Source organism: Pseudophryne corroboree, chromosome 6, assembly GCF_028390025.1.
Source record: "Pseudophryne corroboree isolate aPseCor3 chromosome 6, aPseCor3.hap2, whole genome shotgun sequence".
In the NCBI taxonomy this organism is placed as follows: domain Eukaryota; kingdom Metazoa; phylum Chordata; class Amphibia; order Anura; family Myobatrachidae; genus Pseudophryne; species Pseudophryne corroboree.
The window spans coordinates 614,450,283-614,466,330 of NC_086449.1; the positions used below are offsets into that span (position 1 = coordinate 614,450,283).

At 44.9% G+C, this 16,048-nt stretch overlaps 1 protein-coding gene and 1 long non-coding RNA gene across 5 annotated transcripts in view; one reads left to right on the forward strand and one right to left on the reverse strand.

Moving 5' to 3' along the window:
* SH3PXD2B (SH3 and PX domains 2B) overlaps window positions 1–15,441 on the reverse strand; it is a 339,742-nt gene extending 324,301 nt beyond the window's left edge. The window contains exon 1 of one of the 2 annotated variants that reach the window (XM_063928075.1): window positions 15,119–15,441. In XM_063928075.1, the coding sequence (XP_063784145.1) occupies window positions 15,119–15,190 (72 nt within the window). In that variant the 5' untranslated portion in view covers window positions 15,191–15,441. The remainder of the gene's footprint in view (window positions 1–15,118) is intronic. The other variant, XM_063928076.1, reaches the window with a different exon arrangement.
* LOC134933113 (uncharacterized) overlaps window positions 1–16,048 on the forward strand; it is a 185,375-nt gene that overhangs the window by 56,163 nt on the left and 113,164 nt on the right. The gene's annotated exons all lie outside the window — the stretch shown is intronic.

A 16,048-nucleotide genomic window follows, 5' to 3' on the forward strand; every position in this document is an offset into this window, starting at 1 on the left:
TGACCTCCGGTTGCCGTCTAGCTTATAATTGTAGCTCTGTCCTAGAGTCTGCACATGGCTGAAGTGACCGGACAGATCAAAGTTTCACGTTGGCGCAAGCTTTACCAGCTACGCAAGGGTCTCAGTTTCCTGGCAACGGTGTGAAAAGCACAATTGTTCTGTTACGTGCATAGTCCAACACAAGGCTTTAGGGACATCACTTTTTTGGGGGGTTTCTGTAAAAGGTTGCCATTTCGTTTTATACACTATTTTTATGTACTTTAAAATAGACCGTTGTAGCTTATTCCTACCTTAGCGTAGCTGGATTAATACGCTGTAGTACTGAACTCATATTGCATTAATTAATTCTAGGTACTCAGTACTAAGTACTAATACTAATTTTACAGTAAATACCGCAATTCCACTCAAATGAATGTCACTCATACCCCTTTTTCCATTAGCTCAAAAAACACGGGTAAATGCACGGGGGAGCGCAGTTACCCATGTTTTTTGCTAGTGGAAACGGCTCCCTCAAGAAAAACCTGGATCAAGTGACCCGGGAATCCTACCCGGGTAGCTACCTGGGTAGGACACGGGAATGATCCGGGTAAGGTGTAGTGTAAACGGAAGCCGTGTCGATGCGACACGGCTCCCGTTTACACTGTATGGAAGGGCGGCGCTAGGAGATCATGTGATCTCCCAGCGCCGCCCCTGCCGCGTCACCAGCAGCGTCACCAACCCGGCAATATGGCGAGATGGTGACTGCTGATGGGAAAGGGGCCGATGCGGGTCGCAGCCGGGTAGCACCCGTGTCAGGCTCCCGGCTGCCACCCACATCATCAGATGGAAAAGGGGTAGTATATAGCATGAACAGGGATACCTCCACCCATTGTACCTCTTCAGATATGTAAGCACTGGAACAACTTTAAAGGTGAAACCTGTTTGACCAAGTTACTCAATTGGAAGCCCAGATTTCTAAATGAGCAACTGAGACCTCCAGTGGGATGCATTTAATTTGCCGGCTGTCGCGATCCTGGCGGTCAGGATACCAACGCCAGAATCCCAACAGCTGACAATGCCGTTAGCCGGTGCACCAGGACTATTCCCACTGGTGGGTGTCCACGACACCCATAGAGTGGTAATAGATTCTGTGGCGAGCGAAGCGAGCCACCACGCCCTCAGCGTGGCGAGCACAGCGAGCCCGCAAGGGGACTATTAGCGATCACCTTGCTGACGGCATTCTGGTGGGCGGGATGCCGCTGTCGGGATTTTGACAGCCGGAATCCCGTCTGCCAATGAAACATACCGAATCCCCCAGAGTTCCACTGACAAGATGGAGAGAATGTTACTGCATACAGGCATTGGTTAAGGCTGGTGTACAACTGGTGGGGGGCAGACACATGTGAGAAAAGGATCTTGAGGTAAGTATCTGGGTCACACTACTGATCTGACATACTGTACTGCAATAAACCTGTGAAATTAGCCAATATTGACAAACTTCTACTGGTGCAGGGACTGATATGAATACCCAAATATTATTTTGTAAAGTGGAATGCGTGCACTTTATAAATAACTTATTAAATAAGTTGCTGAGATGTAATTTTAGGAAAGACAGTTCTTGGAGAACTGAGAGTTTTGCTCTCCAATTCAGGCTCTACATTAGGGACAGGCTACAACTCAAATAGTAGGGGAGACAGTGGTTGTGCTGGGTTGAAGATCGTGAAAAGGCTTAAGCTTAAAGAGATATTAAACTAGGTACCTAAAAACAGGGCACAGATTAAAGTAGCAGTATGCCATGTACGTGAGGAGCCAAGTTAAGGAGACATGCAAGAAGTGGTTACAAGGGAATCGCTATGTTTTACCGAAAGACGGGATGCCAACTGTCAGTATACAGACAGTGGCATCCCATCTGTTGAAATGCAGGCAGTGAGGCAGCGAGCCCCCTCGCAAGCTCGCCGTGCTTCAGGCCTGGTGGCTCACTTCGCTCGCCACAGGTTATATTCCCCCAGACGGTAATTTAACTGCATTCCGTTAGAAGAGGCAATAAGTATAAAATTAAGTGATGCAAAAATATCCAATGTATGGAAACATATGTTAAAAGCCTTAGGGGACAATCTAATTGCGTGCGGGTTTCTCACCCCCCACAATCAACGTGGCACTTTACGACAGCCCAAACTCGGACAACAGTGCTTGCTGCCAAATAAGGCTGAAAGCAATTTTGAGCTAATTCAGACAGAAATCAGGTCGAGAGGGGTATGAATTTGGGCGCCATTGCTGTTGTTGAAACACTGTGGCAACAAGCACCCTTTGTACATAACTTTATTGACCCCTTAGCATTTGACAAAAAGATAAGATTAGTATGGTTTACCAGTAGTGAATGAAATTACAGTGCAGTGAGTATAACAATCTTAGATGGATGAAAGTCGTGACAGTGGGGGCAGGGAACCTGACAGGATATAGTATGTTTAGGGGATTGGGTCTCTCTGAATTTTATGTGATGGATCTGCACAAAATAGTCTAAGTTGGTGAAGTGAAATGAGAACAATTTATATTTTTAAAAAGTATTTTTATAAATCAAAATGTGAAAATTGGTATGTGCATATGTATTCACCCCTTTTGCTCTGAAGCCCCTCAAAAGTTCTGGTGCAACCAATTATCTTCAGAAGTCACATAATTACTGAAATGAAGTCCACCTGTGTGCAATCAAATGGGCCCTACACATTGACCGATCCGCTGCCCGACGGCGGATACGGCCGACGGGAGACCCGGCGGCGGGGGGGCAGTGACGGGGGGAGTGAAGTTACTTCACTCCCCCAGTCACACGGCTCCATAGAACTGCAGGCAAATATGGACGAGATCATCCATATTGGCCTGCATGCACAGCCGACGGGGCACCAGCGATGAACGAGCGCGGGGCCGCGCATCGTTCATCGCTGGTGCCTCCAGACTGCACGATATGAACGTTATCTCGTTCATTAATGAACGAGATCGTTCATATCGTGCAGTGATGTCGGCCAGTGTGTAGGGCCTATAAGTGTCAAATGGTCTACCAGTATAAACACCTTTTCTGAAAGGCCCCAGATTCTGCAACACCACTAAGCAAGAGGCATCACACCATCCTCCGTTAATTCAAACCCTGTGTTGATGAAGTCCTCCAATCTTCCTCAAACCCGCAGAAATATTAACACAATTAATCTTCAAGAACTTTCCACTTCACTCCAACAACTGCTTTCACCTATTTCTGCATTCACCTCTCCTGAGATGGCTGTATCACACCTTAATGAGACTCTAGAACTAGCCCTTGATGAAGTGGCTCCAGCTACCCATCACACTCCACGTAGGCCTAGATGTCAACCATGGCACTCCAAATTAACAAGACAACTACAAAAACTCACACGAAAACTTGAACGTCAGTGGCGTAAATCTCGTATTTCAAGTGACTTCCTCACATATAAGACTGTCTACCATTCTTATAAAAATGCCCTGGACACTGCCAAACAAACATATTACCAAACTCTTATCTCTGCTCAAGCCTCCAACCCCAAACGACTCTTTAATACATTTAAATCACTTCTGAATCCTCCCGCACCTACCACTATCAAGGCACAGGATCTTGCTTCCTACTTCAAGGAGAAGATTGATAAGATCCGAAATGAAATGGTATGCTCTTCGGCAGCCAGTGACCTGCTCCGTTCTTTACCTGAACCCTCTGGCACTCTCTCTTCATTTGATCCCACAAATGAAGATGAAGTATCATCACTCTTCTCATCCTGCTTCTCCACTACCTCTCCTCTTGATCCTTTACCCTCACAAATAAGTAAAGCTCTGTCTCTGGTGCTCATCCCTACCAGTGGTGCAAGTAGAAAAATTCTCTTACGGGTACTGAGATGCGCGTGCCGTAGGCGCGTGCGTGCAAAAAAAAGGGCGTGGTCACATGTCATGTGGGGGCGTGGCCACATGCTAGGTGGAGTGGCTACATGACACTGGGGGCATAGTCACACAACACAGCCCCTTTTCTTTGCACTTTGGAGGCAAAGTGTTGAGAACTGTGACTTGCTCTGTAGTGCAACTTTAAATCACGGTGCATAAAGTGCTTATATATATATATATATATATATATATATATATATATATATATATATATATATATATATATATCCAGAAAGTCCACACTCACTGCTTTAATTTGCAACCTGGGTGGTGCTCCATAAGAGATTCACAAGAAATCCAGAAATATATATATATATACACACGCATTATGTATACACGTACACACATATTAGGATAGTTATATTTAGTGCTGCAGCTGTACTTAAAATCACCATGTCCACAGTACAGCAGCACCAAATATAACTATCCTAATAAGTGTATGTGTGTATATATTATATATATTATATACACTGCCCCACATATATATATATATATATATATATATATATATATATATATATATATATATATATATACACACACACACACACACACACACACACACACACACACACACACTGCCCCAGGCCGCTGACACTGTTTTATAGTATATATACATATATTTATATACTAAACTAGTACAGACAGTACACTGTCTGTACTAGTCTAGTATATATACTATTAAAACAGTGTCAGCAGCCTGGGGCAGTGTGTGTGTGTGTGTGTGTGTATATATATATATATATATATATATATACACACACACACGCACACATATATATATATATATATATATATATATACACATACACACACATAGACTGTTTATAAATTTACACTGAGTGTACCTCACTTAGGCAGTTAGGCTGCTAGCGCTCCAGCTCCCAGCTCAACTACAAACTGTGCTGCGCCTAACGGTAATGGCTCCCCCTGAGTGTGTCTCTGCTACTCGCGCTGGCCCCGCTTCTCAAGCCTCCTCAGACCCGCCGCGCCCAGCCAGCCCTCAGCCGCGGGAGCGTGATGACGTCATGATCACGCTCCCAGCAGGCTGAGAAGGGGAGGCGCCGATGCGGAGGCGCACAGCGGCGGCAGCGGGACCTGGGGAACACATCACAGTCCAGTGAGCGGCGCGGCCCGGCGGAGTGGGTACGGCGTACCCGCGGCAAAATTCTTAAGGGTACGCCGTACCCGCCCACTTGCAGGGCTGATCCCTACCTTAACTAACATATGTAATCTCTCTCTCTCTCTACTGGTATTTTTCCTTCACTCTTCAAGCATGCAGTGATTACTCCCATTTTAAAGAAACAAAATTCTGACCCTAATGCTCTCTCAAACTACCGCCCTCTCAGCTCCCTTGTCTCTCTAAGTTACTTGATAGCCTTGCCTACACTCGACTCACACACTTTCTTAACTCATACACTTTATTGGACCCACTTCAGTCAGGCTTCCGTTCCCAACACTCCACAGAGACAGCACTGACTAAAGTGGTTAATGATTTAGTCACTACGAAGTCTAAAGGCCACTACTCACTACTTATTCTACTAGATCTATCTGCTGCATTTGACACTGTAGACCACTCTCTTCTCATGCAGACATTACAATCCCTAGGTCTTAAAGACACAGCCCTTTCTTGGTTCCTATCCTACCTATCTAATCGCTCCTTCAGTATTCGCTTCTTTGAATCTACCTCCTCTTCGCTACCTCTTTCAGTTGGAGTACCGCAAGGCTCAGTCTTGGGTCCTCTGCTTTTCTCTATCTATACCTCATCTCTTGGTAAACTAATCGGCTCTTTTGGTTTTCAGTATCATCTGTACGCAGATGATACTCAAATCTACCTATCCTCCCCTGATTTGTCTCTATCTGCACTGGGCCATGTCACTGAATGCTTTTCTGCCATTTCATCCTGGATGACATCTCGCCACCTCAAACTGAATATTTCAAAGACAGAGTTAATTATATTTCCACCGGCCAATAGTAGGTACCAACCTGATATCTCCATCGCTGTTGAAAACTCGACTATCTACCCTACCCCACAAGCTCGCTGCCTAGGTGTCATCCTTGACTCTGATCTGTCCTTTGTTCCCCACATTCAATCTGTCTCAAGATCATGTTACATGCATCTAAAAAACATATCCAAAATACGACCATACCTTACACAAGACACTGCTAAAACTCTAATCCACGCTCTCATTATCTCCCGCATTGATTATTGCAATAGTCTCCTAACTGGTCTTCCCAAAACGAGACTCTCACCACTACAATCCATTCTGAATGCAGCGGCGAGGCTTATCTTCCTCGCTAGACGTTCATCGTCTGCAGATCCACTCTGTCAGTCCCTCCATTGGTTACCTGTACTCTACCGCATTCAATATAAAATACTTTTACTCACACACAAGGCCATTAACCAAACTACACCAACGTACATCACTTCGCTTATCTCAAAATATCTCCCAACCCAACCTCTTCACTCTTCACAAGACCTGCGTCTCTCATCCACACTCATTACTCGCTCCCACTCACGATTGCAGGACTTTCATCGGGCTGCACCCACTCTGTGGAATGCCCTACCACGCACAATAAGACTCTCCTCTAGTCTCCAAACCTTCAAACGTTCCCTGAAAACTCACCTCTTCAGGCAAGCATACCAAATTCCAGAACCGCCCACATAACTTTCATAAACCTTCCTATCAAATTGCATCCACTCTGTACAGTCCACACATATCCTCACATGTCTTCTCATTCTATGCAATAGATAGCACCTTTACTTATGTACACATGCCTATTTCCCTATAGATTGTAAGCTTGCGAGCAGGGCCTTCCTACCTCTATGACTGTTTGTTATCACCTATTTGGTTATTGTTATTTCAAATTGTAAAGCGCAATGGAATTTGCTGCGCTATATAAGAAACGGTTAATAAATAAATAAATAAATAAAATAATGAAGACCAAGGAGCTCTCCAAACGAGTCAGGGACAAAGTTGTTGAGAAGTACAAGTCAGAGTTGGGTTATAAAAAAATATACAAATCTTTGATGATCCCTCGGAGCACAATCAAATCCATCATCTTCAAATGGAAAGAACATAGTACCACAACAAACCTGCCAAGAGAGGGCCGGCCACCAAAACTCACAGACCAGACAAAGAGGGCATTAATAAGGGAGGCAGCACAGAGACCAAAGGTAAACCCGAAGGAGCTGCAGAGTTCCACAGTAACAATAATAATAATCATTTTATTTATATAGCGCTCTTTCTCCAATAGGACTCAAGGCGCTTAACAGATACATAGCACAATATAGTACAGAAAATAATGAAGTACAGAACAGCTTTTCATAAAATACAGAAGCATGTAGATACTAAAGGGACAATTATGGGAATGCTTGAGTAAAAAGGAAAGTCTTGAGTCTACTTTTGAAGGATTCTATAGTTGGGGCCTCTCGCACTGTGTGGAGAAGTGAGTTCCATAGAGTTGGAGCCGCATGACTAAAAGCTCAACCCCCAGATGAATTACGGTAGATTCTAGGTACTGCTAAAAGTCCTTCATCTACAGATCGCAGTAATCGAGTGGGGCAGTATGGGGTCAGAAGCTGCTTCAGGTACCTTGGGCCCTGATCATGTAGTGCTTTGAAACTCAGTAAGCCAATCTTGAAGATGATTCGCCATCTTACAGGCAGCCAGTGAAGGGAGTAGAGTATGGGTGTTATGTGGCTAGAATGGGGTTGGTCGGTTAACAGCCTGGCAATTGTGTTTTGCACCAGCTGTAAGCGGTGCAATTCTTTTGCTGGGAGACCAAGGTAGAGGGCATTACAGTAGTCTAATCGAGATGATACAAATGCATGGATGACTTTTGGCAGATCATCTGAGGGAATTAAGTGCTTGATTCTGGCTATGTTCCCCAGGTGAAAGAATGAGGATTTGATTGTGGCTGATATCTGATGTTTAAGTGTCAAGCCTCCATCCAGGACAACGCCAAGATTCCGCACACGATCAGCGATTTGTAATTCTGAATTCCCGAGTGTAAGTCCAGTTGGTTGGCTATGCTGCAGTCTTGTCCTTTGATATTGCGTTCCTATCATAAGGACCTCTGTTTTATCCGGCCAACTGGCACCCATCCACTCCTGGAGTCCAGCTAGACAGCCATTTAGGGTTGCTATTGGTTTATCAGTGCCCGGAGCAAAGGACAAGTACAGTTGTGTATCGTCTGCATAGCAGTGGTAGACTAGCCCATGGCGCCTGATTATTTCACCCAGCGGGAGCATGTATACTGCAAAAAGCATGGGGATAGTATAGAACCTTGTGGGACACCACATGGCAATGGCACTGGTGGTGACGAGTATAATCCAGACGATACTCTCTGTGACCTGCCTGTGAAGATGATTTGAACCAGCTTAGGACTGTGCCATCCAGTCCACAAAAATGTATCAGTTGCTCAATCAGAAGCCCATGGTCCACGGTATCAAATGCTGCAGAGATATCCAGAAGGATTAATACACCAGTAGAGACTGGTGTATTTGCACATGTGACCACAATAAGCCGTACACAGGCGTGCGCAGACTGACTGGCGGGTGCCGCTCTGGACTTCCCCCCTCCACGGCATTATAGTGTTCTCTCACCTCCCCTGTCCTGGATATAGACTGCTCACCTGGTCCGCTCACCTGGGCCGCCCAGGTGAGCAGTTTATATCCAGGACAGGGGAGGTGAGAGAACACTATAATGCCGTGGAGGGGGGAGTCCGGAGCGGCACCCGCCAGTCAGTCTCTGCGCACGCCTGTGAAGCCGTACACTCCATAGAGTTGGGCTTTATGGAAGAGTGGCCAGAAAAAAGCCATTACTTAGTGTTAAAAATAAGAAGGCATGTGGATGACTCCCCAAATGTATGGAGGAAGGCGCTCTGGTCAGATGAGACTAAAATTTAGCTTTTCGGCCACCAAGGAAAACGCTATGTCTGGCGCAAATCCAACGCATCCCATCACCCCAAGAGCACCATCCCCACAGTGAAACATGGTGGTGGTAGCATCATGCTGTGGGGATGTTTTTCAGCAGCAGGGGCTGGGAAACTGTTTTGAGTCGAGAGAAAGATGGATGGTGCTAAATACAGGGATATTCTTGAGCAAAATCTGTTTCAGTCTGCCTGTGATTTGAGACTAGGGGGTAAATTTTCTAAGATGGGAGTTCTATTTAAGATGGGATGTTGCCCATAGCAACCAATCAGATTCCACTTCTCATTTATCTAGCATCTTCTAGAAGATAATACCTGAATACTGATTGGTTGCTATGGGTAACATCCCATCTTAAATAGAACTCCCATCTTAGTAAATTTACCCCTAGGATGGAGGTTCACCCTCCAGCAGGACAATGACCCAAAGCATACTGCTAAAGCAACACTTAAGTGGTTTAAGGGGAAACATTTAAATGTGTTGGAATGGCCTAGTCAAAGCCCAGATCTCAATCCAAATGAGAATCTGTGGTCAGACTTGAAGATTGCTGTTCACAAGCGGAAACCATCCAACGTGAAGGAGCTGGAGCAGTTTTGCCTTGAGGAATGGGCAAAAATCCCAGTGGCAAGATGTGGCAAGCTCATAGAGACTTATCCAAAGCGACTTGCAGCTGTAATTGCCGCAAAAGGTGGCTCTACAAAGCACTGACTTTAGGGAGGTGAATACTTATGCACGCTGAAGTTTTCTGTTATTTTGTCCTATTTGTTGTTTGCATCACAATAAAAAAAAAAACATCTTCAAAGTTGTAGGCATGTTCTGTGTATTAAATGATGCAAACCTTCAAACAATCCATTTTAATTACAGGTTGTAAGGCAACAAAACATGAAAAATGCAAAGGGGGGTGAATACTTTAGCAAGGCACTGTACATAACACTTGTCACAGATTGAGATTCAAGCCAGAGGTGTTCTTGTGCAAGTGCACTAAAGGTCATGAAGACACAAGTTAGGCACGCTTCTTTGAGTGGAGGTTTATTTATTATATTATTTACACATTACATGTATTTTTGGAATTCCTTAGTAAGCCTGAATTATGCAACTACACAAGACTGGAGCAGTTTCTGAGTTGATTACTGCACATATTTGTCCCAGACTAGATTAAAGGGAGAATTCAATTGTTGCTCCTTTGGGCACAAATGTATTTCTGCTAGCCCTCTCCTGAGGGGATAAACAAAAATGTGCGAAAAAGTCCGGCTTTTTGCACATTTTCCCTATCACGACCAATAGTTTAGAGGGGTTTAGTCACTTAATGCAGCTAAATCTGGTCTATTTCGGCATGACCAACTCGAACACTACTGTGCGCCTAGTTACTCATGCCCACCAGTAGTCTTCCCACTAAGCTGTTTCAGCGGGGCACCGCACCCTGCCTGATTTTAAAATGTGCCCTGCCCTTATGGTGGTGCCCTGGTGAAGCAGTCTGCCCTCCTCACCCACGGCAGCAGTGTCCTTCGAGTGGGAAAAGTTTCAGATAAATGATCACTGCCAGTGAATAGATGCCGCATTTCATCTATACACAGTGAGGGAAGAGCTTAAGGGAAGCCCAACAACTCCGTAAGTGCTGGACACATTCCCTAGAGTGACAAAGACGAGGCCAAGACCCCACCCAAGCTGGCCATGCTCCCTTTTCGGAAGTGCACGATTTCCCCCACCCGCGCCCTGCCTTACCCACAGCACCATCAATTGCATATTGCCCGGTCTAAAAAGACGGACAATCAGGTGCTAAATCAATTGAATCGCCCCCTAAATGTTGCATTTACCTTAACATGGATCTAACGCACAATACAGCTATGGAAATAACGTGCAGACACATACACCAATGACCAACTTGTTCTTTCAACTATCACCTTGTGCACAGTGTTAATGGACATAGGAACTGTGATTGTCCACAATGGCACTCCTATGTTAAGGACACTCCCTGAGGGAACATCTTTCAGGTACACAGGAAAACACTTAAGCATGACACAGAGACTAAACACACATATAAGACTGCCAGTCACAGATGGCCTAAATTAACATTTTCAGCTGCACAGCGATCTCTTTTATCTTTGACTAATGTGAGGAAAACGCTGTACTGCAGTACTTCAATGCTAGCCCTAGTCATCTGCTGATGCATGCTTAGTACACATAAAGATTACAACATTTAGCCACATGACAGGGGTGTAGCCAGAACTTTGTGGGCCCTACAACAATATTTTGAAGGGGCCCCTGCCCCAATGCTTCTAGAGAGACACCTCTCTCTGCAGCAGTTGTAAATGCTATGCCCTATAATAGTGAACTAGTTTATTTATAATGTAAAATTATAATGCCCTCCAGTACAGAATGCCTCATCTATGCTCCAAGCTACTATGGCCACATATATACACACACACACACGAGATTGCCTGACTGATTGAGTCATCACAAGGTCTCTTAAACCACAAGGCCTACAATCTTGAAACTTGGCAGGTAGCTTCTCCTTAGGTCAAAGGTGCTTGTTAAGTACCAGTTTTACAAATGACACTGCCCATCCACGGAAATCGCCAAACATGCATGCATGCATGCATGCATGCATGTATGTATGTATGTATGTATGTATGTATGTATGTATGTGTTCCAGCATAACTCAGAAATGCCTGGACCAATTTACACCAAACTTGCTACACATATGACTTACAATCTGGGAACAAACATGGGCCCTCATTCCGAGTTGTTTGCTCGTTGCCGATTTTCTCTATATTGCGATTAGTCGCTTACTGCGCATGGTTCGCAGAGCGCATGCGCTTAGTTATTTTACTCAAAAGTTAGGTATTTTACTCACGGCTTTACGAGGATTTTTCTTTGTTCTGGTGATCGGAGTGTGATTGACAGGAAGTGGGTGTTTCTGGGCGGAAACTGGCCGTTTTATGGGTGTGTGTGAAAAAATGCTGCCGTTTCTGGGAAAAACGCGGGAGTGGCTGAAGAAACGGGGGAGTGTCTGGGCAAACGCTGGGTGTGTTTGTGACGTCAAACCAGGAACGAAACTGACTGAACTGATCGCAGTGGCAGAGTAAGTGTCGAGCTACTCAAAAACTGCTAAGAAATTTCTATTCGCAATTTTGCGAATCTTTCGTTCGCAATTCTGCTAAGCTAAGATACACTCCCAGAGGGCGGCTTAGCGTGTGCAATGCTGCTAAAAGCAGTTAGCGAGCGAACAACTCGGAATGAGGGCCATTGTGCAGGTAAGACAACCCTAGCAACCCTAGGGGTGAGGCAGCAGCACAGAGTATTGCAGAAGACAGCATAACACTGGAATGCCTGGTGCAATTTACACCAAACTTGGTACACATATGACTTGCAATCTGGGAACCAACACTGTGAGGGTAACACACCCCTAGCACCTCAGACTATATCAGGACATGCATGATATGTCAGTGACGACAGGGCTTCATGTGACAGTGGCAGTGACATGATGTGAGGAGGGGAATGGAGGCAGCAAGAAGCCACAGACTGACAGTTGTATACTGGGAGAAGCAGGGTCCCTTGGGGGACCAAAAAGGGGTCCGGCCGCTACACAAAGTGGGTCAGGGAAGCAAGATATGCCTATATCCTAGCTCTCCAAACATCGTAAATTAACAAACAACTATAATTCTAATTTACCATCCTTATCCCGTAGCGAAGCACGGGTATTGAGCTACTTTATATATAATCACTGTAGAGATGGATGGCACTCCGGGACTCGTAATAATGAGCCAGAAACCAAATGGTTACTGTCAATGTTTCAGTGCCATGAACTTTTATCAAGACATACTGTATATATCGGAACAAATCGGAACTAGCAAAAATAATAAAATTAGAATTTGCCTCCAAATCAGAGGTTCTCAACTGAAATCCTGAAGTTCGCACAACAGGTTGTGTTGAGGACTTCTGTCTGTAGCATCTCTCCTATGCATGATTAAAGAAATCACCAAAACACGACCTGTTCGGGGTACTTCAGGGTTGGAGTTGAGAACCACTGCTTTAATGGTTGATTGGAAGAGTAGAGATCTTTATTTATTAAAACAAATTCCTAAAGCCAACGTCAGCTGGAACCATTTTTAGCAAGAGGATTACAGACAGCAACCGGGGTCTCAATGTTAGTGTATTTCCATGATGATATCAGTCACTGCAGGTTAAAAACAAACAGGACAGAGAAAACCAGTGGAAAATTTTCAGGTCCGGGTTTGGTCAGATTGGTGAAAGCCAGGATTATCTCCGGGAGAGCTACTGTAAAAGGAGTTACCCCACAATTATTTATTTCAAAACACGCTTAGCACGACACATTATATAGACAAAGCGGTACATACAAAAGGAAGGAGTTATGGTGTCACATCCCAGCACCCACTAGTGGTCAAAAATAGCCCAGCACTTAAAACAGTTCAGATGAAAGAACAATAACTTATAAGGTTTGCTTTGTTTCATTGAATTAAACCAGTTTAACTTAACTGATGCTGCAGTCTGTTAGATCTATTTGCTAGAGAAATTCTGGATCGGTTTTACTCTGTACTTTTCGCCAAACTAGCGGAAGTTAGTTATCATATTACTAATGTACATCGCCGCCCTGCGCCACGATGCTGATCGCATATGTACTAACATATGCGATCAGCATTGCGGAGGACAGCTCTTCCGATAAGAGCTGTCCTCCGCGATGCGCAGCGGCAGCCTGACTTCCGGGATTCGGCCCCAGGAGGCAGTCTGCGCATGCTCGGGGTGACGGGGGCGGCCGCAGGGCATGCTGGGAGGGATCCGATCGGATCCCTCACACAGCGCCGTGGAGAGAAGCCCATAGGCTTCTATGGACGTACGCCAGCTTTAAGCTGGCGTACCCCGCCGCGGCGCTGTCCTGCCGGCCGGGGGTTAGTACATCAGGAATATGCGGTAAACAGGGAGTTTACCGCATTTTCCGCTTAGTACATCCCGCCCAATGGCTTTCCAAAACACGTTAGAGCCAATGGGGTGGGGTGTAAATGCCATTTTTGAAGTCCAAACATAACTGAGTGAATCCGCACCGTTCATCTCTAATATCGGCACATAAATACTACTTATATGAAGCTCAGCTATCACAATAATACATTTACTGGGGTTTTGAAAGTCTTATGATAAAATCTGGTCAAGGACACTGTCCCACTCAAGTGGACAGCAGATGGCACTGTTCAGTTTCATATGCTGGAGAATTCCCAGAATGTGTAGTGGGGTAAATGCTGATACAAGCGCCACATCACACACACAAATCAGTTTCCTAAAGACAAACTGCACTGCCAAGTAGGAGAAGCTAGAATGTGGACTGTTTGCAAACAGCTGTGAGATATAAACATCATTATATTGTTTTATAAATAGGAGAATGAAATCTGACAAAAGCACTAGAACAGCAACAAGTTGGAACACTACCATTGTCAAATTATATAATAAACATTCAAAACGAAACTACATATAGTACATCATTTATAACATTTTATAAACAAATAAAAAAGGATAATGTAGCATATTTGTAATATATATGTCACTTTATTGATCTGCATTCAATGGAAAGGTCACTATAAATCATGGTTAGGAGCAGCAGACTAATACACATCAATAAATCATAGACAGACAGCACTTTTAGTTATGATGCCACCCTCATCTTCAATAGGGGACACTAATATAGTCACACACAGACCCACATTTAGCTTCACCTCTGCACATATCATTGGTACCCACAGGACACACTGCCAGCTCTGCTGGCAACACTACTTTCCAAGTCAGAGGAAGCTCTAGTCTGCAATTAGGAGGATTAGTTTGTTGCACATTGGCATGAAGCTCGCCCAGTCTGTTCCCCATCCCCCTAGCAATCAGTCCGACCATCACTACAAAGTAAGAAGCTATACAGCCCCCTGACCCCTGTGTGTCGTGTCAATGTACAGCAGCCTCTGGAAGAGCAGTCATGGAAGGTAACAATGTTACACATTACAGATCTATGGAAGTTACGTTATCAACTTATCAAGAGCGAGGACTATTGTGCACAGTCGCAGTATATGTGTAGTGGAGAGGCATATAACCAGTGATTGATTCTTCCTACCAGGAAATGACTGTGGTTGTAGACCAGAGCACAATGTGATTGCTACAGAGTTCCAAACCCTGCACACTGACTTCCAGACTAATCCCAATCCAGAACTGTAGTGAGCACTGCAGGGAGTGGGGTGAGGCCACTCACCCGGCATCACTACTACTTGCCCAGAGGACACTCACATAGTGCTTGTTGGGGATGCGCCTCTTCTGCACGTCCTGCACGCTGACTTGCACGATGCTTTTCCTGGGCATGGCTCAGCCTGGACCCCTGCTCTACAGCTGCAGACAAAGGACAGATCAGGGCTGGGTGCTTCTTGCTGGGTGGTCCTGATCCTTCCAACATCCAGCTGGGTGACCGGGTCCTGCGTCCAGCGCTGGGGACAATGAGGGAGAGCTGCCCTTGGTGCCGCACAGGAGCTGGGATCAGTGCCGCTGCCAGATACTCTCCTGCTGCTCCTTTCTTTCTTCCCCAATTCACCTCCTCATCCCTCCCCTCTGACTGTGTGAGCAGGAGGCACAGCCCACTGAGCTGCACTGCCCATGTATGTCTTATGCTCGATCTAGTATGTCACACATTCTAATGACAGACAGAACAATCATCAGTTTACATGTTCTGCTATTTATTTTGTCTGATGGTATTTATAAAAATAGTATTTACTCAATACTGTATCACATATACTATATTTGTTAAATGTTTTCACAGTGCTGCCTTGTATATGTAAATATACATACAACTGAATATATTAGATGTCACATACAGATGTATCTCATTCACCTAGCACTTTTGCGCTATATGGTGTGCGCAGCTTGACGCAACAGGTTGCATTTCCCATGCGTTTGTGCTTTTTCCTAAACTGTATTTGTATTGTCGCCGCATGCAAATTCCCCTATATTGTCCTAGGTACTTAGAATTAGTATTTTTGTTGTAAAGGAATTGATAGAAAGTTGCAGAATAAGCATAACTGTACATGGCGTAAAGAATGGTGTGGGACACACACATCAGGCCTTGTCTTGGGCCTAATTATCCAGCTTTGTACACAGAAGCTACATGAAATGCCGGTCTCAGAGTACCCTTACGTTGTACTTTGGTCACTACTTCAGTGATACAAT